This window comes from Dipodomys merriami, unplaced genomic scaffold (assembly GCF_024711535.1).
Source record: "Dipodomys merriami isolate MVZ:Mamm:240054 unplaced genomic scaffold, mDipMer1.0.p SCAF_700, whole genome shotgun sequence".
Taxonomy (NCBI): Eukaryota; Metazoa; Chordata; class Mammalia; order Rodentia; family Heteromyidae; genus Dipodomys; species Dipodomys merriami.
Genome location: NW_027206292.1, coordinates 17,359 through 42,733, shown reverse-complemented (window position 1 = coordinate 42,733; position 25,375 = coordinate 17,359). Strand labels below are relative to the sequence as shown.

Below are 25,375 nucleotides of genomic sequence, written 5' to 3'. Positions count from 1 at the left end.
CCATAGCATTAGTTTCATTTGCCATGGGCTTGTAAATTGCCAGATTCAAAATATTTCTACCTATGAACTCAAACCTGCTTGTTAACTAATGGGCAATAACTTGACTCTACTGAAGTATATGACCATTTTTACTGTTACATTTAAAATCCAATGAGAAAGTCTGGTTTATAGCCCACCAAAATGTAATTGTTTATTTTTATCAAAAGTTGTAAAATATGCAGGAGACAATCATTCCAAGCCCAAAGCTAAATGAAAGAAAATCTATAGGCCCTTAAATTGGCTTAATTTAAAATATTACCAATTAACAAATAATAAGTAGAATACAATTATTTACTCCTTGCCAAATCAACTTCATTTCTTCATGCTCTAAAGATTCCAGTGTAATTTAAAAAAAATCTCTGCTGGGTTCCATCCTTAAAAGTTTATCACAAAGTTTAAGAATACTCTTAAATTCTACTGGAACAAAAAGAAATGTAGACCAATGACAGCCAGGAAATAAATTCATAAATCTTGGATTAACTGATCTTGGAGAAAGGTGTCAAAACCACATAATGAGAAATAAATGATACTGGAACAAGTGAAAATACATGAGCACAAATATGAAATTGGACCATATCTTAATCACCAAATACACAACAACTCCAAATGATTAGAGACTTAAACATTAGACTTGCAACTCCAAAGCTACTAGAAGAAAATACTGTGAAACTGTACTTTGTAATACTGGTCTGAGTCAATTTGTTTTTGCACATACATTGAAAAGGAGAGGCAATAAAAGCAAAAAATAAACACATGGGATAAAAGCAAAATGCTCCTGCATAAGGAAGTTTATAATCAACGGAGTAAAAACATGACCTACAGAATATCCAAAAAGATTTAGGAAACTTAACACAATAGCAAGAAAATAAATTCACCTTTTCTAAAAATGGGCAAAGAGATATGTGGGGTTGCCATGTCTATAATTGCAGCACCCGGGAAGCTGAGGCAGGAGGATCACAAGTTTGAGACTAGCCTGGGCTACCTAGGAAGACTATCTCAAAAAACAAAACAAATCAGAAAGCCAAGCATGGTGTCTCACACTGTAATCCTAGCTGTTCAGGAACTAGCAAACTAGCAATGAGGAAGAATGTGGCAAGACTTCATCTCAAGTAAAAAGTTGAGCACCGCAGTGTGTGTTCATTATCCCATGTATGTGGAAAAATATAAAGTAGGAAGATCACAGTATAGGCCTGCCTATAGGTAACCAGAAAAGTGAGTCCCTATGTGATAATTATTATATAGTGTATAGTTATTATACTAATGTGTATAGTTATTATACTAAAGCAAAAAGAGGAAAAGTAGTATGTGTGGCTCAAGTGGTAGAGGGCACTAGGAAGTGTGAGGCTCTGGGCTCAAACTATAGTAATGCCAACAAAACAAACAAAATTCACCTCAAAATCCCCAAGGATCAAAAAGGGTTAAGGGTGGGACAAAGGACTTGGAAAGACATTTCTCAAAAGACAATGTGCAAGTGGACAATAAACAATGGCCATGAAACAATGCTCAATGTCACTAGTCATTAGGGAAGAGCAAGTTAAAAGCACATGAGAAAGTACAAGTTGGTAAGGTAATGTACTTTTTAAGTAACTTGATTTAGCTATTCCACCAATGTATACCAATATAAAACTATCATGTTGTATATTATATAAATATGTACATTTTTATCAGTTAAAAAGGAAAAAATATCCTGAAATAAAAGAAAAGTGCTCTAACATTCTGAAGTTAAATACCCTTTACATTTTGACACATAAACTGGAAAATCAAAAATGAAGAAACCTAAATCATCAGTAATTGGAGAAAGATACGCTCAACCTTCGTTAGCTCGTTCCTTCATGATTTTTTCCCTTTCTTCATCCTTTCCCTTCTCTATTTCCTTTTTCTCCTTCTTTCCTTAAGCCTTAAAACCAATATTTAAAATGTTAGCAACATTAGTACTGCTGAATAGCAGCATGAATCCTCTGCTAGTCCTTTGATATTTATTTTTGATCAGCTTTGGAAAAAGGGAACAGAAAGAAAAGCATTATTACCTTTGCCTCCTTTACAGTGAATCACAATGACATTCTGAGCATCCATGGCCAACCAGTCATTGACTTCTTTGGATAACAAAATCATCTCCCTGATTTCACATAGAAGTATAGTTGATTAAAAAATAGTTCCAAATATTCAAGCCCAATGAATTTAGTACTCTTCTGACAGTGTGGCACAAAACTTACTCAAGGGTAGGGACAAAGGGATCTTCGATCTTAATCCAGCGCATTCGGTCATGAGTGTGCTGCAGGTCAAAAGACTCCTCGCCTACAAGAAATAATATACATGTCATATCTCTACGCCCAATAAAGCTGAAATTTTCTGTTGGTAATTCCCATTTTTCTGCAAAAGGAGCTTTCTGGGAAGCTTCTGTTGCTTTAAAACTATTCTTAAGATCAACAGCACAAAGTTTCCCAAGAGGGCAGGGCACTGGTGCTCACGCCTGTAATCCTAGAAACTCAGGAGGCTGAGATCTGAGGATCGCAGTTCAAAGCCAGCTCCAGGCAGAAACACCTGCAAGACTCTTATCTCCAATTGACCACCAGAAACTGAAAGTGGTGCTGTGGCTCAAGTGGCAGAAGTGCTTGCCTTAAGTTGAAGAGCTGAGGGACAGCGCCCAGGCCCAGAGTTCAAGCTCCACGTAAGAGGGAAGCAGGCATGTCAGTGGACCAGAGAGGCAATGGAGAGGTGAAGGATTTTAGGGAAGGATTCTAGGATAAGTGGTTTGTTCACCTCTGGTAATCTAAAATCAATTTGTTGTTTCCTACACCCCACTTTTAACCTGCTAGCAGACTACTCATCCTATCATCACACATGTGTACCATGGAGCAGAGGTCTAAAATGCTCAGTCCCTGGGAAATGGTCATTTAATGTATAGACAAGAGAAAACAAAATCAAGAACGACACAATGGGAAACTGTTTTCTACAGGTTTCTTTTTGTTCTTCCCGTGGGTCAGAGAACATACCTGCTGACTTGTCTTCAGTACAATCTGGCATGAAAGACCAACTTCTCTGAGCCTAAGAGCACAAGCAGACCTTCCCTGAACCCTGCCTTGATAACTCTGCCTCTCTGGTCTCACTGGCCTACCTCCCTCATAGGGAGCTTTGTGCTACAGAGCTAACTTTTCCTACCAAACAGGACCAGCATGAAATAAGGATTTCTGATCTAACTTCCCATCACTAAATATTTACAATTAAATGAAGCATAAAAAGGGATCATTTAGGGCTGGGACTGTGGCTCAGTGGTAGAGTGCTTGCTTAGCATGCATGAGGCCCTGGGTTCAATTCCCTGGCACCACATAAACAGAAAAAGCTGGAAGTGGTGCTGTGGCTCAAGTGGCAGAGCACTAGTCTTGAGCTAAGGAGCTGAGGGACAGCGCCCAGGCCCAGAGTTCAGGCCCCATGACCGACAAAAAAAAAAAAAAAAAAAAAAAAGAGGATCACTTTCATATACATTTTCTATCTACAGTAGCAAAAATATTAAGTCATATACATACTGCAAAGGTTGCACACTAAATAATGATCAGAGTGTTTGGTGTCCAGGAAGCGTATGACCTCCTAAAAAAGACAGACACACATCTTACATATCCAACATAACACATGAACAACCCTGGAGTTAGTAGGAGTAATCTAAAATGCTATTCATTTTTATTTACTTGTCTCTTTCTGGTCCCTTCTAGGGAACATGCAGGAAATGGAACCTCCTGATAGTTTTTAAATAGCCTCCAAAATACACATTGTTTAATTTTTTTAAACACTATAAATTTACTACATATAAATCCACATGCTTAGTGCTGTAAATATACATTGTTTATGGTTATCTAAGAAAGAAATTAATTGGTCAACTACCTTAAGTAAGTCTTTTTGAAGTAAATAATTAACAGTAAGGAACATATGGTGGGTATATCAGAATAGGTGTTTTTAAAACAGTTATTTGACTATTAGTTCCCCTATGCTCTATGTAGATAAACAAGTATAAAAAATATAATTGTGTCATGCAACATAGAAAAAGATAACATTTTAAATCGCTAATAGTAATATGGAGACTTTTTAGCTGACCTATGTTTCCTTGTTTAGAAATGAATATATATACATATATATGGGTATATGTATGCTTATATATACATAACCATAACTTTAAAAATAGGAAACAATAATTAGTATTTAAAACTGTTCTAAGCTAACAGAATTTTGAGCCAACTTATCCAGTAAAATACATACACACACACCTTGGTATAATAGGAAAGTGACTGTCATAAAATTAAGATATTGGTTTCCTAGCACGAGAGCGTGTTTGCTGGCTTGAAATTAAGAAGAAGAAAACTAAAGCATCAAGTGCTCAAGGGAAAGAGTAATAAGTCAAAAAGCTGAACACTGCACAGAACAGGAGGCAAGAAAAATAAATATGCATCCAAGTTTCAAGGGATAACTTGAACAAAATAGAACTAAGATGGATTTAGAAAGCTAAGATCAAAATTCACAAATAAGAAATTTAAGTGACCCAGAACATCACAAACCAGGATATCATAAAAACATTTGCACATCAATGTTCATTGTAGCACTATTCATAATAGCCAAGTTATGGAAACGGCCCCTACAATAAATGAGTGGATCAAAAAAATGTGGTAACTAAGCACAATGGAATTTTACATAGCTATTAGAAAGAATAATATGTCCTTTGTAGGGAAATGGATGGACCAAGAACAATCATGTTAAGTTAGGTACATCAAGCCAAAGAGACAAACAGCATATTTTTTTCTCTCATATGTAGAAGCTAGATCTAAAATACACTGGGAGTACTCCAGGCAGTTACACACAATGCGACCAATGGAGGATACTCTTGGGGGTGAAATGCTTATGTGCCTCTGATCAATAAAATAGTATTTATCAAAATGAACTCCAGGAAATTGATGAGGTTTTTTTCTTCGTTATTGCATTATTTATTTTTTTGTCTTGTTTCTTTGTTCATTTGTCTTTGGAAGGGCAGGGAGAGCACAGAAATGGAAGGACAAAGAGTGAACAAATGTAGCAGAACATCAAACACTATGTTGAAAATGAACTGTACAACTTGTGGGTAGGGATGGAAAGGAAAAACTGGGAGAGAAAGTGAAAGAAGGGGTGACATTCTTAAAAAGAAATGTACTCTTTATCTCACTTATGTAACTGTATTTTCCTCTGTTTATCACCTTCATAAGAACAATAAAATCATTTAAATAGGGATACAGGTGGATCCATTGCAACAATGAGATGTACAAGTCATTATGTCGAAAAAGGAACTTTACAACTTGGGGGGGTGGTGGGAGATGGGAAGGGATGGGAAGGGGAAACAAAGGAGGAGGCAACAATGCTTGATAAGAAATGTACTCATTACCTTGTCCATGTAATTGTATCCGTCTGTATGGTATTTTCACAATAAAAAATTAAAAAAAAAGAAAGAGTCTCTCAGACTTTTCTGCCCAGGCCGGCTTTGAACCGTGATCTTTAGTTCTCATCCTCCGGAGATTACAGGGGTGAGCTGCTGGTGCCTCCCTCAGGGATTTTTTTTTTTTAAAGAAAAAAATCACTTTTACATTTCTCTTAATGTCCATAAACAATGACATTAAGGATTTGATTTTTCTGCTTTTGTTCAATTGTATATGTTTCACTGCTATATTTTTTGAACATTTCAAATACTTCTCATCTAAATTAGCTGAAAGGGGATTTATTTTTTTATTGTAAAGATGCTGTACGAAGTGGTTAGAGTTACATGAGTAAGGCAATGAGTACATTTCTTTTTTTTGGGGGGGGGGTTAAGTCGTGGGGCCTGAAATCTGAGCCTGGGTGCTGTCCCTCAGCTCTTCAGCTCAAGGCTAGCACTCTACCACTTGATCCGCACTGCTACTTTCAGCTTTTTTTCTGTTTATGTGGTGCTGAGGAATCGAACCCAGGGCCTCAGGCATGCAAGGCGAGCACTCTACCACTGAGCCACCTTTCCAGCCCCAGTACATTTCTTGTTGAGCATTGTTACCCACTCCCTTGTTGTTTTCCCACCATCCCTTCCTTCTCCCATCTCCCTCACTCCACACTCAGCCCCCCCCCCCCAGATTTACTGGTAAAGTTTATTTCCAATATCCTGTCTTGTGGGTATTATTATTGCAATGGGTCATCCCGTGTCCTTATTTCAGTGTTTTGTTATTCCCTTTCCCCTCCCCCCAAATTACACAAATGTATATACAAGATGCAGGGTACCAAAATCAAGTACAGAGACAACAGGGGATACACCATAGGCAGAAGAACATATAAAGGAAACAAAAAAAATCACATAGTACATTAAAAAACAACAACAAAGAAAGGGGATTTAAAGCATGTAGAACAAGTTCAACTCTACCAAGAATCTACAATGGTCACACTCTGTCACCAGATGGGCAGTTTCTATTCCTCAGATGACCCAGTAGCTGCTCAGAGATGCCCAGATGAGCCCCAATAAGGTAGCGAATCCTGTACTAATCATTTGGCCCACTCCATTAACCCCAACCCAAATTTACAAACCACAGCATCTTGAGCTAAATAAATGGTAGCTGTTACAAATCAAGTAACTTTTGGAGTAGTCTGTCACAAACACAAGCAAGTTGGTACCATGCTATTAAGATTTTTCACCTGAAAGAATAAATCTGTGAATACTGCCTCTCTAGGTCAATCTGAAGCTTGAGTCTACAGTGTGCAGTGACAAATTATTGCTGGTTATATGAATATGCTTACCTCTATGGAGTTCCTATAGAGTGACTGTTGTAGAGACGCAGGAAATTATATGGACATAATACGCTCTGAAAGTCAAAATGATTATGTTATAACTGTCATCACAGATGGGAAATATATAAAAAGTATTCTACATATAACCAAATTTTTTTCAGAAAGAGAACAGAACTAGATATAGAAACTGACAGGAATAGTGATACATTGCTAGGATAACCAAGATAATATATTAAATTATGCAATAGAATGGCTGAGAAGATGGCTCAGTGGTAGAGTGTTTACCTTGTAGGCATGAGGCCCTAGGTTCAATTCATCAGCACCACATAAGCAGAAAAAGCTGGAAGTGGCACTGTGGCTCAAGTGTTAGAGAGCTAGCTTTGAGCTGAAGAGCTTAGGGCCAAGTTCAAGACCCACAACAGACAAAAAAATAATAATAATTATGCAACGGAATACTAGTTAAACTGGCATGGTGTTCTTTAGGGTTTAATTGGTGCTTAGTGCTTTCTAGTCCTCTTGGCTCAGAAAACTTGAAACCTACAGAGTAGTGACCTCATTCTCTAGGTTTTAGGAAGATAAAAGGTCTTTCTTGGATCCTTGAGATATTTACCCAAACCAAATTAAGTCTAAATGAAATTCCAATGGAGCCACCTGAAAAATCCATCCCAGCCAACAAGTCTTCATTTGAAATATGAGATTACCAAAGGTAATCTATCCATATGTTAACCTAACATACAGCATATGCCATCACAGATAGAGTACTTTCAAAGATTATGGTGGGAGAGTAAGCAAGAAAGCAAGGAAAAAGCAAGCAAGCAAGCAAGCAAGACAGAGAGAGAGAAAGGGAGATAAAAAGCAGAAGTAGGATGGAGGGACAGAGGAAAGAGAAGGAAGGGAGGAGGAGGAAAGAAGAAAAGAAAGAAGGGGAGGTAGTAAGGAGAAATAATTAAAAAGGAAGAAAGCAAATAAGATAGATAAGTAGAAAGAGAAAAAGAAAAGCTGGGCATGGTAGCTCAACCTTGGGAACCTAGCTAGGGAACCTAGGGAACCTAGGTGGCATAGGTTAGGGGACCATGGCAAGACTTCATCTCAATTCATGGCTTAATGCAGTGGTATACCCCCATCATCCCCAGTGACGTGGGTAAGCACAAGTAGCAGAACTGTAGCCCAGGACAGCTGGGGCGTAAAGCAAGATCCTATCTTGAAAATAGCCAACAAAAAGGGGCTAGTGGTGTGGCTCAAATGGTAGAGCACGTCCCTAACAAGCACGAGGGTCTGAGTTCATTCCCAGTACCACAAAAAAGAAACAAAACAAAAACAAATCAATGTGACTTAGATACACATACTTTGGTTTGGAAAAACCAAAAAGAATATTACCCACCAGGAAAATGTGAAATTAAGGTTAGTGTCAAAACCCAGAACTGTAATTAATATAGTAAATCAACAGTTAAGTTTCACAAACCAGTAATGTAGGTCAAGTTTAGGGTAAGTCTATCCTTGCTGTATCTTTCTGTATCTCCTGAGATCTGGGAGTTGAAAAAAGAAAATATATATAGTAAATAAATAAATATTATAAATATAAATCAAACACAAAGAATTTATATTGCTATCTACAACTCCTGCAAGTATTTCATGGTACGATAAAACATGCTTTATCCACTTACCAGCCTTCTTCTAGTATCTTCTTCAAGGTGTCTCCTCTGATTTACTAGATGAAGCAGTCTTAAAAGCGTGATGAGCTGCAGAGGTCGCAAGATTGCTATCACTCTAAATTTATAGATAAATTTGAGATAAATTTGAAAATATCCTTTTTGGTTCAAAAATAAAATAATTTATCAGTGTGGATATTAAAATGTATAGTGGGTATACTAAATCTTCAACCCCAGGGCCTTGTGCATGCTGCACTAATGTTCTATCTGTCAGCTATACCCCTAACCCCAGAAGGTATTTGGTAACATGTGGATATACTTTTGGATGTCACAGTCAGATCTAGTGATGGAGACTAGAAATGCTTCTAGACACCCCACAAAGAATGGGTATTCTGAGAGAATTTTAGAATGTTCCTTCCTTCCACCTTGCCCCAGTAAATAATTATCTAATCTAAAATGTCAATAATGATAAGGTTGAGAAATATAAGTTTATTAGAATCGGTAGACTAAACATTTTGGTTTCAGGGCAGTACTTTTCATTTGCTCCCCAAATGAACAGGGTTTTGTCCATGGGTGTTACTCTTTTTGGTAACAGAGGTTCACTATATCCACTATGGGCTTATCAGGCAGGCAACAGACTAGACTACCTCCCAAACTTACTGGCTAGTGATTCTCCTCCCATCAGAAACACCATAGCAGAGAACTGCTGGTGTAGATATGTAAAAACAAGTCATCTGGACGAAGTTGTTAAACACAAGTTGCAAGTCTAGGGGGAGCCTGAGGTGTTTTCTTGCATGATAGCAAGTTCTCAAGTGAGGGTAAGATTGCCTATTGGAGGACTATATTGACTAGGGTGATTTTCAAGCTCCAAAAGTCTACCACATTATACATTTACTTGGGAACCAAACTGAAGCCCTGGGAAATGAAGGTAAGGAAGAATCTACTTATTTGACTTCTAATAAATGCACCTAAAAGCCCCTAGCATCTACATTCATTTGGAGATAGAGATATAGACAGAGATAGAGAGACACAAAGCCTTCAAACACATTATACTTTCTAATCCTTTACTGCTTTAACTTTGCCTTAACATTCTCCATTTCAACCAAAATGACATTGCAAAATTTTTCCACTGGGTTGTAGTGCATGTCACTTTCTTGGTTTCTATTTGCTGGTTTTTTTTAGAGAATTATGACTGGAGTCACTCAGACTTTACACAGGCTCAATACTGTTATGATTATAGGAAAAAACCTAGATTGGTAGGACTTCAAATGGAGATTTAGGGAGAAGTTCAAAATATTACAAAATTAAAATTTCTTCATTAGATGTTCCATTTCCTGTATCCAAGTAAGGGTATGTAAATATATATACTTTTTACTGGCCTTAAAGGCCATCATTTTGTAGTGTTCAAGATATGAGAATGTAACAATATTTTCATTTTTTCTTTCTTCTTTTTTTGTGGTACTGGGATTTGAACTTAGGTCTTTGTACTTGCTAAATAAGCACTTTATTAATCAACCCATGTCACCATTCCTAAATATTTTATCTTCGAAAAGCTTATTTGGTACATAAACTAAACAGCATCAGTTCACTATACAAGATTCAAGCCATAGAATATGAAAAAAATAAAAGAATGGATAAAAGAAAACTACAGATAGGTCATATTTCATACCGTGACATGTCTTTAAAAATTTTTAAATCCAGAAACATATATGTAATATCAGTGCAGAAAGTGACACCAACGATCAGTGTGTCTAAGATGTTAAACGTATCAGAAAATAATGCTTTTTCCTGTAAAAGATAATAAAAATGATTACCTTCAAGAGGAGCACAAGTTATTTGAAATTGTACTTTAATGGATTATTTAAAATGCATTGTCTAGACTAGACTAGGGGAAAATACAGTATTAAGGAAAGTTCTCAAGTAGTAAATTTACACTTACTATATATTAAATTAACTTTAGAACTAATTTAAACAAATTTTATTAACTTTACTATTTAATATTTGTATCTATCACATGTGCAAAATTACATATTTGCAGATTAAGACAGCAATTTAAACTTAGTAAATAAGAGATATAACCAAACTGCTTGGCAAGAGGCATGCACTGCCTTCTCCAATGTAGATGGGAGAAGAAAAGTGGTAGTGTATAGCTCTTAAACAAGCAGCTCAGTAGGTCACATCCTTAGAGAAATGGACTAAGAATGTACGAGGAGCTTATGACAGGGGTAGGAAGTGCTATTTTGAACCCACACTGGAATCCCAAGGGGCTGCTGATTCCTTCCTGGGACAAAGACAGACTTCTATCCACCACATGCTCCTTTCCAACATTGGCTTCTGCAGAGGTGAGGACTAGGCTTTTGGGAAAGGAAAACCTTTTTCAGGCTCTCACTAACCTAGCAGTAAACTCTCCTAAGCTCAAAAGAAGGAGGATAAAAAGTGTTCAGGAAAGAACACAAACTGCCTGAAGTGCTCTGGAGAAAGGGAGGCCAGGAGATCCAGTCCCTGACTCCCATAGCAGCCCAGCTGAAAGGCTTGTCTGACCCACCCACCTTCTCAGAAAACCAGCAAGATGAAAAGGAAAAAATATCACTTTCTTCCTACCACATTTCACTAATGAGATAAGCATTCCTCACATCACCTCCAGACCTCATCAAAACTTTTTGTTTGAATGACCATTTGAAAGAATGACTATTTATGAGCTAGTATCTAGTATTTCATATACCACCAATCTTTTTTTTTTTTGGGGGGGGGTCCAGTTGTGGGGCTTGAACTCTGGGCCTGGGCGCTGTCCCTCGGCTCTTCAGCTCAAGGCTAGTGCTCTACCACTTGAGCCACAGCGCCACTTCTGGCTTTTTTCTTTTTTGCTTATGTGGTGCTGAGGAATCAAACCCAGGGTCTCATGTATGCAAGGCAAGTGCTCTACCACTGAGCCACCTTCCCAGCCCATACCATCAAATCTTAGTTGAGATTCAAGTCATAATCAAAGTACTAATATTTAGACTTCACATACATGTTCCTCTTCTTAGCATATATGTCAACACATTAATTGCCTAGCCCTTTTCTATTTTTTACTTCTTTTTTTATTACATATATATTTTATTATATATATATTTTTTATTATATATATATATTTTATTATATATATTATTGTACAGAGGAGTTACAATTATATGAGCAAGATAATGAGTACTTTTCTTTTCAAGCATTGTTGCCGCCTCTTTGTTTCCCCTTCCCATCCCTTCCCATACTCTGCCAAGCCCTTTTCTGAAATCCCTGTAAGCAGTGGATGTATTCTAAGAATACATTGTGGGAGTGTCAGCTGTAATATAAAAGTAATTTAAGCCAGTCAATGAAAAATTGGGTTTGGACTGACCTTTATCTGTGGCCCATAACTTCAAGAATTATTATTATTATTATTGGTAGGTGATGGGGCTTGAACTCTGGGCTTGAGTGCTGTCCCTGCACTCTTCAGCTCAAGGTGAGCACTCTACTGCTTGAGCCACAGAAGCACTTTGGTTTTCTAGTGATTTATTGGTTTTCTGCCTGGGCTGGCTTTGAACTGTGAATCTCAGATCTCAGCCTCCTGAGTCCTAGGTTTACAGGCATGAGCCACCCGTGCCTGGCTTCAAGAATTATTTTGATGAAGAGTTACACATCTGGTTGTGTTGACATGCTCATTATCTTAGGCTCCCCCCTTTTTTTGTAGAGGTAAAGCAAGTTGTTTAATAGAGAGTTTAAGAGGAGTTTAATGTACATGATTAAAGAAAAAAAGGGCTTGAGCTAGTTGGCTCAGGAGCTTAGCACACTTCTCATAACAGCACAATGTGGACTTAGGCTCAAAAAAAGAATAAAACTTACCCGTCTACGTATATTTGAAGGAGAACTTCAATAAGGAAAAATAGGCTAATTCCTAATGATGTCACTCTGTATTGGAATGGAATATAATCTTCGCTCTGAGGAACTAAAATATCTACAACCGTGAAAACTAGGTCAATTAAAAACAGCAAAATTCCAAGAATTCTGAAATAAAGACAATGAGGGTTTTTCTTCTTAGTAAAACATTCATTAAAGCCTTTCATCAGATATGAAAATGTCAGTGGTAGGAAAAATTATAGTGTAGTAGAATCTCAAAATATGACTCCATTTTTATCCAACAGAAGTGAATGACATTCCCACCAAACCAATTATGTAGGTACATCAGAACACAAGCTGGGTGTGCCTGCGCAGCAAGCACAAGGGCCCCAATACTACTAAAACACCAGGTCCACTTTGACTGGAAAGATTTTTCTTTTATAAAGATAAATTGAATAGATTTTGAAGTATTTTGTTACATTGTAACTCAAAATATTATTAAAGCCGGGCGCTGGTGGCTCACGCCTGTAATCCTAGCTACTCAGGAGGCTGAGATCTGAGGATCCCAGTTCAAAGCCAGCCCGGGCAGGAAAGACCTTGAGACTCCTATCTCCAATAAACCACCAGAAAAGCGGAAGTGGCGCTGTAGCTCAAGTGGTAGAGCGCTCGCCTTGAGCTGAAGAGCTGAGGGACAGCGCCCAGGCCCAGAGTTCAAGCCCCACGACTGACCAAAAAAAAAAATATTATTAAAGTTTACTATGAGTCATAGTATAAACCATTCTCTCATGTAGAGAAGTAGCCTAAGTAACACGTCTCCAGAATTGAGTAATTTACGTGTATAAGGTGCTTGATAGAATGCACTCCATGCTTTCAAAACCTTTAATGCCTACTTTATTATTTTTATTTGCATAAATAGAAAATGTGTGTCAATATACTATTACTTAGACAAATGTCACTATTTTGCAAGTTTAAATGTCTACCTTAAGCCAATTTTTCAAAATAAGATTCTATTAAGAAGAAACAAATGGAGTATTTTGCAACACCTTGACAGTGAAAATTCTTTTTGTTCCATTTTGACTTTTTCAGATGCATTGCCATTACAAATATTGATACTAAATGACATACACATTATTTCATTGCTTGTATTTCTAGAATCTCACATACCGAAAAGGTAGGGATGTCATAATGAAACGTAAAATCTTCTTGGGATCACTGTTGTAAAAATTAATAAAAATGAAATCAATCACATATTGTTTCTCTAACACAGATGAGTTTAACTGAAAAGCAAAGGCCTCTATAAGAATCAATTTAGATGTAATTATCCATTTAAAAGGAAATTCTTGAGCAGTTTTATAACAAAATGATGTTTTTACTAATACCTGAAATCTTAACATTGCTTTTTCATGTGTTTTCACTTTCATAGCCAAAATATATGTAGAAAACAATAATATTTCCCTTGGGCATACAGTTCTAACTCTGACACTATGGTAGAATTAGACTTGAAGCCTCAACTAGTGTACATGTGGTAGAAGGGAGCTGCTTTCAGATGTCAGTTCTTCCATGAACAAATTGTCATCATACCTTAGCCAGACCTGTTCCCCACAGCAATGAAATCAGAGACATCAGAGATGGACATGGGCAGTCAATGGGTCTTTGTCTTTTAATCGTCATCTCTTGAGACCGATGTCTAGTATGTAAAGGTTTCCACTTAGGGTTGCAAGTGAACCTTACAGGTAAGATGTTCTAGTAAAACCTATTTCAAATCAAAACACCCTAAAGACTGGGCTTTTCCCATTAATCCAAAGAGGGAGAGCCTGTATAATGACTGGGAAGTAATGACTATTTTATCACATAGCTGGAAACAATGCACCATTACCCTGCTGAGGCTTCCAACAAGGGATCAAAATTCCACTCCGAGTGGAACAAACTCCAAGACAATGCCCTTATAGCCTGTGCCCAAGACTGTGAAATGAGAAGAACAGAGGCAGTGGCAAAGCTGCTCATGGAAGAATACTGTTAACTTGAGATACAGGGAATTTCCAATTCTAATCTTCCCTACATCTTCTCTCTACTGCCTACTTCCCCTACATCTCCTCTCTCCTACTGCCTACTGCCTATTTCCTACTATCGTTATCCTGGCTTCGCATGCTAAGGTGATGGATCAGGGACCAAGGTGGCCCAAGAGGTGAATTATCTCCCCCAGGAATTCTAGTCCCTCACTATAAGCCCTCTCTGATCGCACACACCAGTTGAGTCTCTGGGAAACAAAGAAGTGTTATAATAAATATGAACAGGGTGACAATACAGAACCATATGTGACAGGCTCATGGAGGCACAGAGGAGAGACTTGGAGGTAGCTCTGGCCCCTCCAGTCTCTCTTCTGGTTATTGTTAAAGAGCGCCTATATAAAGCTGTCTGTACAGTTTACAGGATAAAGATTGTGACTTATTAGCCTTGTAGACAGAAAAAGTTATGTTCCTATTTGGAAGCAACAGACAGCTACTTCAACATGTAGCAACTCAAAGCATTTGAGCCATGTACCTGCGCTCTTCCCAGCCCACAACATTTCTTAAATCAAATAAAAGTGAACAAAGTTTACTACAACCTTTAGGGTAGAGCAAAGACAGTGCTAAAAAGGAAGTTCACAGTTTTGAATAGTTACATTGAAAAAACTCAAGAGAAATCTCAAAAAATAACTTAATGATGCATCTCAAGCTCTTGAAATTCAAGATGGGATACCAAACAAAATAGGTGGAAAGAAATAATAAGTATCAGGAAAGAATTAATAAAATTAACACCAAAAGAACAATATAAAGACTCAATAAAATGAACAGTAGGGTCATTTAAACATAAACAGGATTGGCAACGTTAGTCAAGCCTAACAACCACCAAAAATAAGCTTCAGAGAAAACATAAGAATCTATATTCTCTATATTCTAATAAACTGAAAAATCTGCAAAAAAAAAAGAACCCAGGTAAATTGTAAATGCATATGGCCTATTAAAATCAATAGGATACAAAACACCTAAACAGATCTGTAATAAGCTATGAAATTAAAACTGTAACAGAGTCTGACAAGAAAGACAGTCCAGGACCAAACAGATTCACTACTGAGTTTTCTCAGAGCTTTAAAGAACTAATTTTAATGTTTCTTAAACTATCTAGAAAGGGAAAGAATGCTACCAAGCTCATTCTATGAGACAATATCATCAGATACCAAAACTAAGTAAAGACACAAGAAAAAAGTTACAGGCCAATGTCCCTGATGAGTGTAGCCACATATATTCTCAATAAAATACTTACAAACCAAATTCAACAACATAAAATTGTCATACACTACTATGATCATTGACTTTTTCATTTCAGCGATGTAAAGATGGCTCAAATTATGCAAATAAGTTAATATAAAGAGAATGGACAAAAATCGCATAACCATCTCAACAGATGCAGAAAATGCTTTTCTCAAAAATTAACATCACTTTTATGATAGAAGTCCTGAAAGAACTAGGAATAGAAAGAATACATCTCAAAACAATAAAGACTATCTGTGAAAAGCCTGTAGCTAACATTGTATGAAATCGGAAAAAAATGAAACCATTTCTTCTACTGTCAGGAATGAGGCAGAGGTGTCCCTATTTCCGTCCTCATTTACAATAATGCTCCTTATCTTATCCAGTGTAGTAAGGGAAGATAAAGAAAAGAAGGGATACCAACAGAATAGAGGAAATCTAATTATTCCTATACAGATGTTGGAATCCAATATCTAAAAGACCAGAAAGATTCCAGCAAGAAAAACTTCTTAGATGTGATAAAGACTTTCAGCAAAGTAGCAGGATTCAAAAGCAATGCATATAATTAATAGCTTTTTCTATTCTCCAATACTGTACAAACCTTCTCTATAACACTGACACAAGTTGGTAAGTGGTTAAATAACCAATGTAGTGAGAAGCAAAAGTCTCTTCAGCCTATCTGCAGTTTAGTGATTTTTCAGAATATAGTTAGTGTTCACATGCTAGTTAGTGTTCACATACAAAACTATCGAATCAGTGCACTAGGAAGTTTCCCAGATAAGATTACTTAAAAGAAAGTAAAAATTGCTCACAAACAAAAATTCACAGAACTGAATCCAAAGATGTCTAGGAAAAATGAGGAAAGGCTACTATTGAGAATAACATTCTAATTTTTCTATTAAAATTTTTGTATTAAAATTACTGTCTATGATGTTTTTCAAATTTTAAATTACAAAAACTATTTGTGAGTAGATTTGTTGTACTGGTTTGTACAATTAGTCACTGGTGTATATAACCTCCATACGTTTGGTATCTTTCCATAGTTCTGCTTTTTGCCTCAGTAATGGCCCTGTTTTTCTAAGACAAGCGATCCATCAATGGCTCCTTCTCTTCCTCCAACATCAGACTGATTTACTCAGAGAGAGAGAGAGAGAGAGAGAGAGAGAGAGAGAGAGAGAGAGAGAGAGAGAGAGAGAGAGAGAGAGAGAGAGAGAGAGAGAGAGAGTGTGTGTGTGTGTGTGTGTGGCAGCATCTATTTTGGACTGTTTAGTTGCCAACAAGGGCAAAAATATATCATTAGAAGTTTGTTACATGGAAGAGTGACATGAGAAATGATCTGAACAATAAAAATTCCTTAAATCTGAAGTATAAAATTTTTAAGAAAGAATTTTAGACTCTTTATCCAGAAAACTCCTTTTCCCATGGTTATTTCCAAGACTTAATTGTGAAAATCACTTTCTCTTTCTCTCTCTATATGTACATATACATAAACTTTATATGTCATAAGTATTAATTTATATACTATATATATATATATATATATATATATATGTGTGTGTGTGTGTGTGTGTGTTTACATGTATCAGTCAGTAGTCTCTGATAATATACTCTTTGCCAGATGAGATACACCAATCTCTCATAGGAGTTAAAGACTACTGAGGTCATTTTGTTCAGGTCAGTGTTTAGGATAAAAAATAACAATACTTAGAGATGTTTTGTTTAAAATACATACAATTACTCTATATTTTCTAAGGGGTTGAACTCTAAAAACTTGTACATTGAGTAGCTATTTACAAAGTAGTATACAACTTTTATCTACAATTAAGTCTCCTATGATGTGTAGATAATCTTAAGCCTCCTCTGAAGTGCTACTGTAACAGCATCAAGAATCAAAATTGAAGTTCAACTTTTTATTGCTGCAGCTGGCTAATATGTGTAACAGCATTTTGGATTAAATTTATTTTGAAATTCAACTTGAGTGTATAGGTATCCATCAGCCTTTCCCTCTTGAATTTCCTCATTCACAAGTCCTTCCACCACCCTGTACTTTCCACACTTCATGGGTGTCTTTTCCCTGCCTTGGATGGGGGGATGGCGGGGAGGACTGGGACTCTATTCACCATTATACTGGGTTTGCATTTGGGATACCAGCCTCACATGGTGGCAGAGCTTTGGTGGGTGAGAGACAGATGCCAGGTCTATTAACTCCATTATTTCTGCTGAGGGTGCTACTTTTCCTGCCCACAGGTGTTACACACAATTCCCTCCTCTCTTGCCTCATACAGATATTACCATACTCTCTTAGAATTTTTGGCTACTATCACAGTTTAGGAGTAAAAAGCATTCTTATGAAATTTTTTTTCTCCAGACAACTAAGATAGAAAGGTACCTATGGATATTACAACAAAAGGACCTTAGAAAAATAGTATCATTGTCACCAATACTGCTAATGAATTCTCAATCTGTTTTTTCTGTAAATATGCTTTCATGCATGTGTAAATATGTATATATTTAAACACATATATGTACATATACATATAAATGCACCTGTGTGTGTGTGTGTGTGTGTGTGTGTGTGTGAAAGCACATGTATATTTACTCACCATTTACTTCTGTCTTCTTCCATAGATTCCATTGTGGAATCAGATGAGAGTATGCTGAAAGATAGAAACAAAGCATATAGTCAGAAACTGTATGATTTTATAGACTTCATTTTTAGTTCTAATTAGCTATACTTTATCTTAGAAATTTGTTGACCTTTAAAAATTGAATTTAAAATAAGAAATTTAACATGTCATTAAACAATGACTAGAGTTCAGTTCTTTCCTACTGAACCTAAATGTAAAGGGTAACCATATTTTATAGATGAATCTTAATTCTTCAATAACCCACAAATCAATCAAAAATATTTTGGTCAATCTCCATGCATTTCAACATTTTCTGTAGTTTATCTTGATGCCTATTTCTAGTTTAGTTCCATTCTGGCATGATACAAACAGGAATATAACCTTTGCTTATATGTGTTAAGCCTTCCTTTATATAGTTACCATACAGTAATAGAGAGAAGAAAAGAAAGAAAAAAGAAAGTAATACTGCCTCTGTGCCCTAAAATATTATTTACTTTGGAGAAAGCTTCTTGGGTTGATATTTAATCTGTAACTGCAGATGTCTGCTTCCATTTGCTCCATGTTGTCAGTTAATTATGAAGTTTCCTTGTTGATTTTTTTGCAGGGGTCGAGATAATTAAGAGGTCTATCCATGCTTCTATATACAGTAGTGCTCATTGTATGAAATTGGGTGCACTGATCTTTTTTATATCCTCTTGATGGTATCCTTTGTCAATATGAAATGACTGTTATCTCATAATTTTTGAAATTTTCTTTGCCAGATATGAGTACATTTACATCTGGTTAATTTCCATTTCTTAGAAAACCTTTTTCTATCTTTTCACTTTTAGTGTGTTTTGTCTTTGCTAGAAAGTTATACTTTCTTTTCTCTCTTGTTTCTTCCCCTTCCCCCCTCTCTCTCTATTCTCTATTGAAGTTTATTAAAGTTCAACTTCAGTTTGTTGGCACATGTCATTCTTATCCCATATAATGTCCACCTAGAAACAATGGTCAAACATGTTTTGCCCTTTTTGGGTAACTTTCTACATTTTAGAAATTTCTACATTTTAGTCTCTTTTATCTGTGAATATGTATATAGGCTCATACACTGAGGTATGTATGTGGGTATTTGTATACACATGTCACATGTGTGTATATATAAAACACTTGTATCATGTCTGGTCAAGGAGTCTGTCACAGGGTACTGCTACATAAATATTCATATAAGGAAGGCATTTAAAAATACTTTTTAAAAAACATTAAAAAGCATTTAAAGCATTTAAAAACATACTCAGACACCATAAGACTAATCAAATTCTATTCAAATGAGCTACAATTTCTGCACAGCTCATGTGCATGTTGGCCTTAACTTATATCAAAATCAGTTGTTTAGCTTGTATGTTTTAATGAAGATTAGCTTCTATAAAAGTTTCATGACTTTTACCAGTGAATTTAAAAGCAGTGTCAGTATTTTCATTTGACATTTCAAATTTAACTTCAGTTTCCAGATATAAATTTTTTTAGCCATGTGACTTTGTAATTTATAACTATTCTTATTATAAGTCAATTGATCTTTTTTGTTAAGTAGTGTACCAAGAAGATTCAAGTCCATATGTCAGGTTATGAGTGAAGTACATCTTTTAAATACTCTTTCTATCCTCAAAACGGAATGATATTTAAAACTCGATATGTAACCCTGTCATTTGGACACCAGCATATCATATATTCTAGAATAGTCATTTTAATCTTGTCAAAATGTAATGAGTAAAAGCTGGGATGTCTATAATCCTTGGATTCAGAAGACTGGGGTTGGAGGTTTGACAGAGCAGCATGACTACATGGTGATAATCTGTCTCAAAAAAAAAAAAGGAAGGAGGCTCAAATTCATGCTCAAATTCAGGCTCAAATCCATGTTTAGAGTTACTCAGGAGGCAGAAAGATTATGATTTATAGCCAGACAGGGCAAACAGTCTCTGAGATCCCATCTTATCCAATAAGGCAGGCCTAGTGGTACATGCAAAAAAAAGACCTTATCCCTAAAGTAAAATATGCTGAAGGCATGGCTCAATGGTAGACCTCTTACCTACCACCCCAAATTCAAACTGAGCACCACTAAATTGTGAGTGAGACACAGAAGGAGAAAAACAGTGACAGAAAGAGAAATCTGTATGAACATGTAGGGGCCAATTCATTGTGCTATGTTTATGTGAATATGTACATAAATAATAAATAAGTATGTCTATAATTCAAAATTGATAGTCCTTTATGTTTGTCTTATCTGTGCTGGCAGCTGCACCATCAGACACTGATATGAACTCCTAAGAAGAAGTTCTAAAAAATTTCAAAAACATAAAGTCAGATACTACAAGATTTATTCTTAACTTTAAGGTTAAAATTAGATACAATTTATGTACAGCTAATAAGCATCAGTAACTGGAATGGCTGTAGCTTTGTTCCTCACAGAGATGAAAATTCATTCATTCATTTATTTCACTCATTACTAGTTCTCGTGCTTGAGTTCAGTAACTGGTCACTGTCCCTGAGTTTTTAGATCAAGGCCTGAACTCTACCACTCCACTTCTGGCATTTTGCTAGTTAATTTGAGATAAGAATCTCATGGACTTTCCAACCAGGGCTGACTTTGAACTGCAGTCCTCACATCTCAGCCTCCTGAATAGCTTGGATTATAGGCAGGAGCCTTCAGCACCTGGCTTAAATCTTTTTATTTTTAATGAAAAGAATTAACTGTAAATCCTTATGCTGCACTGCTCACAATGGAATCAAAGGACAGTGGCAAGATTTTTTTTTTTTTTTTGTCGGTCGTGGGGCTTGAACTCTGGGCCTGGGCGCTGTCCCTCAGCTCTTCAGCTCAAGGAGAGCGCTCTACCACTTGAGCTACAGCGCCACTTCCGGTTTTCTGGTGGTTTATTGGAGATAGGAGTCTCACAGTCTCTCCTGCCCGGGCTGGCTTTAAACCGCCATCCTCAGATCTCAGCCTCCTGAGTAGCTAGGATTACAGGCGTGAGCCACCAGCGCCTGGCCTAGTGGCAAGATTTTGATTTGTCTTTTCAATCAGCTGCGGTTTGTAGGTACAGTTCCCCTGATCCATCCAGATTCCTGATTCTTAAATCCCTCACCTTTCTCGCCTTCACCTTGAGTACTGTCCTTTCTGCCCTCATCGGTTCAAGAGACCACAGTTGTGAGCCAGGAACTCCATCCAGTCTGCTGAAGGGATTAGACTTGGGGCACCCACTTCACATGGTTCCAGCACTGAGGCTGGGGAAGGAAGACTTCTAGGATTCTTAGCTTCATTGTTTTCTGTTAAAGGCTTTGTTTCCTGTTTTCTTCTATACCCTACTGGCTCCAAATAAACTAACTAAATTGAGACTCCTTTGTATAGCTAACTAAGGACAATTTTTTAAATTAAAAAAAAATCCCCCTTGGTATCTCCAGGAAAGACCACATCCAGTAACTAAGAGTGACAAACTCTAGGAATAAGAAGACTCCCTCAATAATAATGCTTTCCCTCTTTCATCCTTCCCCCTTCTTCTCTTCTTCCTGCTTCTCCTTCCTCCACACCTTCTACCTTTTCTTCCTTCCTTCCTATCTTCGCTTTTCTTTTCCCTTTTCCCTTCTCCTTCTTTGTGGTTTTGATTGGACCCAGAAGCTTGCTCATGCTACATATTTTAAATTAAAAGACATCAAAGTACAAGAGTACATCATGAGAAGATATTAAGAATATTATCAAGGGAAATCTGTTTACATGGATGCCACTGCAGTGATTTGATTGTCTACTTGCACGTGCACACACACACACACACACACACACACTCACACAGACACACACAGCATTTTTAATTTCTATCTTATGTTTTAATTGTTGCTTCGCTTGGATGAATTTCCTTGGCTTTTGTTGATAGCTTGCTAAAGGATTAGAAGGAATATAGAAAGAAACCATGTCAGTTTGGGTTCCAATTAGTTATAATTACTATTCAACTAACAATCATCAGGAGCAAGAAGACTTCCTCCACGGCTTGTTCTTTCCACCACGATTCAAAAGACAAAAGTATATTCTACATAGTAGTTTATCATTTTAAAGCTTATAATTTTAAAGCTTGTACAACAAACACATACTGCAGTGCATTCATTGAGAATGGATCTAGTGAACTTTTCTATCTGGACTGCCCAATTGCATTCCACCCCATCTCAACTTCTCAGCTTTCCATATAGAATGTGGGCTTATTTATAGCTCACATTCCACTGGTAGACCCATCACCAGGTATTGTTGAAAATGCATAGGTAGAAGGGCGTAGGATTTTTAAATGCACATAGTAAGATATCACATGACTTCCTAGACTGCAAACTCTGATTCAAATGATTATATAGCATAGAAACTATTGGAACCTTTGTTTCATACAAATCAATTACTCTGAAACTTGTCAACCATTTTCACAGAAGTGAGTTGTAGGGATTTGGAATGGACACATTTGGTCAGCTAACTTCTTAATAACTCTACCTTTCTATTCAGGTGTTTACATCCAAATTAAAGCAGAGTCTACACTTACTGTGTTGCTTCCCTCAATTCCATTGTATTGTACAGGTACACATCTATACTATCTAAGTTCTGGATAGTTAAGTTCCAGAACCTGTTATTCCTTATGTCCAACATCATAAATACCTTTCCTTCTCTTATACAATTTAAACAGACTCCAGACCTGGGGCAGGGGCCCTGAAAAATGTGTAGCAGGTGTGGGTTGAAAGCCAGCCTTTCATGGTGGCAGACCTCTGCATACTGAGGATTTGGGTACCAGCTTCACATAGTGACAAAACTCTGGGTAATGAAGAACACATGCATAATATCTAATGGTTGATCCTCTGTTTGCTCCATATCTACATGTTTTGCTCCAAACCAAACACTTTTGTCCTCTGGTCCTTTCTATAACAGACTCATTAAAAGGAAAGTTTGTATTTTCTTAGGATTGTTACTAAATATAGAAGAAACATATGTCTCATGACCTGTTCCTTTCTTACTTGATTTAATCTAAAGAAGAAATATTCAGAAGAAGTGATATTCAGAAAGAAGTTATATTCAGATCTTTTTGGATTTAAGCACAGTGTCAAAGATCCTGTATTGCCATGGTACTTGAAAATAAATTTTTAATAAATGCCCCTATGCAGGTCTATTACTGTTTCTGAATGTGAACCATTACTATTTTTACAGACACAAGTATATGGACTATTTGTATATAAAGTTTCAATTCTAACTTTACATTGTATCTATGAACATAAATACATATCTATATAATTATATACATCATAGACTCATTTTATCTCACCTTCCATCATTGATTTCTTCTTCGTATACTGATAAATAGTCACATGAAATCACCCTATAGAATGTAAGCATACATGTAGTCAGATATCATGGGACTTTTAATACTTAATATTCTAGGTCAAATTATTCTGCAGCTTATAAAATATAGAAGCTTTAATAGGCTCAATAGCTATGTACATAAGACCAATAAGATGATGCTAAGTGAATAAATTCTAAGATATGGCAACAAGAGGTTTGTCTTCTTCTTGTTTTTAATGTACTATGTTATTTCCTTTTTCTTTTGTGTTTTTTTCTCTGTGGTTTATCTCCTGCTGTCACTGTATTTGATTTTGGTACTCTGGGTATTGTATATGAGTTTATCTGAATTAGGGAAGGGAAGGGGAATAACAAAATGGTGAGACAAAGGACAAAGGGTGAACCAATGCAACAGCACTACTCACAAGACAATATGTTGGAAATGAACTGTACAACTGAGGGGGGGGGGATTCTGAAGGGAGGGAAAAGTAGGAAAAAAGTGAGGGAGGGGTAACAAGTTTGACAAGAAATGCACTCACTACCTTGCATATGTAAGTGTAACCCTCTGTATATGTACTTTGACAATGAAATTAATTAAAAACGAAACTTTATTCTCACGTAAATCAGTTATTTAAAAGTTTATTCATCATTTCTTTTACAGATGTCAAATTTTATAGATTTCTAATGGATTTATTCTGTCTAGGAAAAAAATCTTTTAAAGTCTTTTACAGCTAAATGAAAATAATGCTAGTCTTCTGTGATTTATTTCCTCAATTTGAATGTGTTGTCTAAGTACAAATCCCTTTTGAATTATTTTTAAGCAACAGCTCCTGAAGATCACCATCCTAAGAGTCTTTATGCCATCCCACAAGATCAAGGCACTAAAGGCCTGACTCAGGAATTCTAAAAATGGGCCGGGCAATGGTGGCTCATGCCTGTAATCCTAGCTACTCAGGAGGCTGAGATCTGAGGATTGCGGTTCAAAGCCAGCCCGGGCAGGAGAGACCGTGAGACTCCTATCTCCAATAAACCACCAGAAAACCAGAAGTGGCGCTGTAGCTCAAGTGGTAGAGCGCTCGCCTTGAGCTAAAGAGCTGAGGGACAGCGCCCAGGCCCAGAGTTCAAGACCCACGACCGACAAAAAAAAAAAAAAAAAAGAATTCTAAAAATGGAAAATGTGTTTGATTTGAGAACCAGCCTCTTGTGGTAGCAGAACTCCTCATAAACAAGGCTTAGGCTACCCAGTTTCACAAGATGACATAGTCCTGAATAAAGGATTCTTTATGTGTGATCTTTGACCTTTTGTGTTTAGGGCTCTACTACTCTTTATCCAATATTATTTCTTTGCTCCCAAAAGGATTCTATTCTTTAGTTAACTCCATTTGTAAAAGGTTGCTACAAAGAGTAACCAACATACTCCCTAGACCTGTTTCTCTCTTACTCTATTTGTTCTATAGGAGGAAGAAAGTTAATCACAGATTTCTCAGAGCAAAAAATTAGATGTGGTGTCAAAGGCCCGAGAAATTTCCAAGAGACAACACACATCTCCATTTTCCCCCTCTCTCTACTTGTTTTTCTTTTTCTCTTTTTTTGTTTTTCTTTTATTTATTTATTTATTTCTAGTGTCAGTATCGGAGTGTGAACAATGGCTGTCCCCTTTCTAGCACAGTTTTTAGGTTTGAGGCAAAACTTCACTCCTTTTGTGCTTAGATATATTTTGGATAGGGCTTCTTGTTTTGACCAGGTATGGGTATCAGTCCATGATATTCCTACCCATATCTCCTATTAGCCAGGGTCTCATGTTTGTGCTACACTGCTCCACCACTCTTGTTT

At 36.7% G+C, this 25,375-nt stretch overlaps 1 protein-coding gene and 1 long non-coding RNA gene across 6 annotated transcripts in view; one reads left to right on the top strand and one right to left on the bottom strand.

The window, feature by feature from the left end:
* The window catches only part of LOC138817888 (phosphatidylinositol 3,4,5-trisphosphate 3-phosphatase TPTE2-like), a 42,895-nt gene extending 24,685 nt beyond the window's left edge, over positions 1–18,210 (bottom strand). The window contains exons 1-10 of one of the 5 annotated variants that reach the window (XM_070008657.1): positions 18,190–18,210; positions 13,461–13,508; positions 12,303–12,464; positions 10,114–10,232; positions 8,460–8,562; positions 8,258–8,321; positions 6,805–6,869; positions 3,564–3,624; positions 2,253–2,334; positions 2,067–2,155 (exon numbers count right to left, since the gene is read on the bottom strand). In XM_070008657.1, the coding sequence (XP_069864758.1) occupies positions 2,067–2,155; positions 2,253–2,296 (133 nt within the window). In that variant the 5' untranslated portion in view covers positions 2,297–2,334; positions 3,564–3,624; positions 6,805–6,869; ... (4 more) ...; positions 13,461–13,508; positions 18,190–18,210. Of the gene's footprint in view, positions 1–2,066; positions 2,156–2,252; positions 2,537–3,563; positions 3,625–6,804; positions 6,870–8,257; positions 8,322–8,459; positions 8,563–10,113; positions 10,233–12,302; positions 12,529–13,460; positions 13,509–18,189 lie in introns of those variants that run through there. The other 4 variants (XM_070008659.1, XM_070008658.1, XM_070008656.1 and 1 more) reach the window with 4 other exon arrangements.
* Positions 9,250–24,452, top strand: LOC138817891 (uncharacterized). Its single transcript, XR_011368933.1, has 3 exons — positions 9,250–9,372; positions 13,564–13,610; positions 24,364–24,452. It is a non-coding gene; the product is annotated as an uncharacterized lncRNA (long non-coding RNA).
* The last annotated feature ends 923 nt before the right edge of the window (positions 24,453–25,375 follow it).